Genomic DNA, 3,325 nt, shown 5'->3' with positions numbered 1-3,325 from the left:
GCTCTTCCAGTCCTGAGCAGATCACACTGGGCAATTTGGTGTGAGGATACACTAACTGGCGTTGGGCCCTGGTTAGACTGCCCTCAAAGGAACACATCTTTTTGTCAAATACACTATGGGTGCTAAGGGTGCTAACACCAATTCTCCTACAGTTCTGCAGACTAAACCAACATGAATGTTCTTGCTGCAAAACAAACAGAAACTCTAAGCCATTCTGCTGAAATAAAAAAAAAAAAAAAGCTGATAAGCCCAGGAGTTCTTCTGTCCCTTTCTTAGATATGAATAATATAGCCCTGTCAGGCAATGACCCTCAGGCCACCAAATGCTTGATTTTGAACAGACCGAAAACACTGAGAACCTTGGCATTTCATTACCCATCCCCTGAGTTCTCCAGTGCTGTATGCACTTTAACAGACTTCATTTGTTTCTAAACTCTTCCATGATAATCCTTGTGTTATATCTCCATAAAAAAACTGGAAAAGGAGTGGAAACTTTTTACTCGATGTTTGTTTTTGAGAAGAGTGTTAGAAATGACGAACTCCTCACTGGAATTAGTGATGATTTGTTCAGTGATGTGGTTGGTTAGCCAGGAGATGGCACTATATCCCCAAAGTTCACAGGCAATGCACCAACACCAAGGAAAGTATTAGCAATACAAATATTGTACGCAGTTAACCTCCGCGGGCAATTTTACTCAAAAAATTAGAGAAGGCATAGATATCCATCTCAACTTACATTTTGTATGTTTATCTGCAAGGCCATTTTGTAATGATTGAAGTCTTTAGCAAGTTCATATCCCTGATGATAGAAAGTGAACAAACCCTGAAAAAATGATAGCACCTGAAATACAAACAAATGAAACATTAGAATGAAACACACACATTTACCAGAGTACAATTGCTGCACGCACCCTTTTTTGGAAAGATCAGAGATGCCAAAATGATTATTTAAATCAATTTCCATTCACGCCTACAATTTATAAATAACTAACTAGATCCAAGTCATCAGCTATATTTATAGACATTTTTGTGTGATCCTGTCTCTAGAGCTTCGCATCTGATCTCTGCTTTAAATTTGACCAGACGCAATGTATATTACCTACCTCCCAAACTTTCCTATGCAATGTTTTCCTACTGCTGTTCTGCCACCAGTGATGTCTGGAATAAATATCTGTGCACACAGAGGTAATGATCATTCTGTCTTTTGGTCACTATTCCTCTGGTCATTCATTCCTCTCCCTATGAATGACCACGCTCACATGCCTTTCACAGAGTCAGCTGGTTTGTTCAAAGAAGGAAGCTCTCCCTCCAGTAACTTTATCCACTGCTTGTTTGCAGATCTGACCCCGTATCAAAACCAGCAAACGATCCACGTTGCAGTTTCTGACCTCAGTGTGTTAATTTAAAAGAATGCATGAGTTATATATATTGGAAACAGGGCAGGCTGCAGCACTGCCCACCCTCTCCCGTTTGGTTCAGGTTGTTGGAAAGAAGCAACACAGGAAAGAACAAGTCTCTTTGTTAAAGAGAACAAACCAAAGAATGTATTTAATAAAACCATATGCAAATACACCATTAGAACAAGTCTCTTTGTTAAAGAGAACAAACCAAAGAATGTATTTAATAAAATCATATGCAAATAAACCATTTTAAAAAACAAAAAAAAAAAATCACATCAATTTGAAGTATGTTAAGGGGAAGGGGGATAAGAATTTGGTATTAAATAATTTCAGTTTACTCCCCAGTGTAAACTTTAAATACAAACTGAGCAACATAAAGTCCAGTCTCAACCACAGGGAGCTTTCAGAAAAGAGAAAAGGACATGTTTCGAAAACGATTTCAAGATTCATTACTCTAGTCTGGCTCTGAGAAAACTTCAAATGGCTTGAAACACAAGACCTGTATCCAAATCTATTTAGGATTTTTTAAAAAATTAAAAACTAGAAAATTTTTTAAAAATAAAAAACACATCAACAACAAAAAAAAATCCCACACAACCATTTTTGTAACATTTTCCCATTCCTTGAACAATGCTAATGTATTTAAAGCAGGATTTTAGCAATTTTTTCAAGAATAAGCTATATTAAAATATACAGCTCTCATTAAATCAACTACTTTGATTAGGGTCATTTGGGACTTTTTTTCATTATTATATTACAATAATTGTATCAGAACAAAAGGTCAGACTTGGCCCCAAAACACAGACTTCAGAGCATAAGTGAATGAAAGTCAGTTGTACAATCCATCCTCCCTTTATCTCAGCATTACTGTTCTCTTGTTGTTTCATAAAGTTGCATTTATACTACAAAGCTAAAATTTTCTGAAATACGTGTTAGAATAAGCTCTTCTCAGAAATTTAAGTAACTCAGTACGTGCATGAATTTCACCGGAATTCAGAGGAACCCCTTGACTTCTGCACAGATTCAATTGCAATCGAACTCAATCATATCGGACTACATGATAACGTGCTATTTAGACAGCAACGTGATCTTAATTAATTTGTGTCTGCACTTCTCCACTAACAGACCTGTAAGTGCAACCTTCATATCAAAACCAAAATTCCTTACATTAGTCAAGAATAACATTTCAGTCGTTAAAAAAGAAATGCAAAATCTCATCATTTTGAATCCTCTGTTCCAGTTCACACCACAAATCAAGGTTTTTGCAGTACAGCACAAGGCTTCACACATTTTCTGAAAATCAACATCAGTGGATCCAAATCAATTGTAATTTCTGAGGTGAGCTTTGAGATGCCTGGTTAACTGTATCTATACTAGGATTTTTGTGCAGATGTAACAAGAGGGCTTTAAGTCACACAATTGCGTAAGTTTTCCCAGAAAAGAGAGCTCCTCGGCTTTTGCCTTGGCAATTGCATTGCTTCTCTGTCCGTTATAAATGACAGGGTAGGCTGAATTCACTGGTACTTACAGGTTCCACACACTCAAATTTCTTCCGCTCCTGTATCTCTTGTAACTTGCACACATACTCGAGGGATAGCTCATAGAAGTGTTTCCTATTCTGCTCCACTTGGTTATCTGCCTGCACACAGAATACAGCTAATGAAGTTAGAGACACTTTGCAGATAGCTTCAAAATGACACATGTATAACGTACAAGTTATAAGTGACAAGGTAATTTTCTCCAGACTGGGATTTGTACCTTTACAACGCAGCTCGTGCATTTACTTTTGAACGGCATCAGCAATTCCCTGGTACTAGATAACGTATGTTGTTCTGAATCATAAGGCTAAATTTTTAGAAACATTCCACTAACACCTCTTCGAGCTTTTTTTTTTTCTTTAATGAGTTCTTAATTGCGCGCAAAAGG

At 37.1% G+C, this 3,325-nt stretch overlaps 1 protein-coding gene across 1 annotated transcript in view; it reads right to left on the bottom strand.

Annotated features, from left to right (window-relative positions):
• The window catches only part of ARHGAP10 (Rho GTPase activating protein 10), a 146,561-nt gene that overhangs the window by 84,891 nt on the left and 58,345 nt on the right, over positions 1–3,325 (bottom strand). Inside the window, exons 6-7 of the mRNA XM_010131407.1 lie at positions 2,928–3,038; positions 736–840 (exon numbers count right to left, since the gene is read on the bottom strand). Of these exons, the coding sequence (XP_010129709.1) occupies positions 736–840; positions 2,928–3,038 (216 nt within the window). The remainder of the gene's footprint in view (positions 1–735; positions 841–2,927; positions 3,039–3,325) is intronic.

The sequence above is a fragment of the Buceros rhinoceros genome, unplaced genomic scaffold, assembly GCF_000710305.1.
Source record: "Buceros rhinoceros silvestris isolate BGI_N320 unplaced genomic scaffold, ASM71030v1 scaffold1112, whole genome shotgun sequence".
Classification (NCBI taxonomy): Eukaryota; Metazoa; Chordata; class Aves; order Bucerotiformes; family Bucerotidae; genus Buceros; species Buceros rhinoceros.
This window is presented reverse-complemented; position numbering and strand designations above follow the sequence as displayed.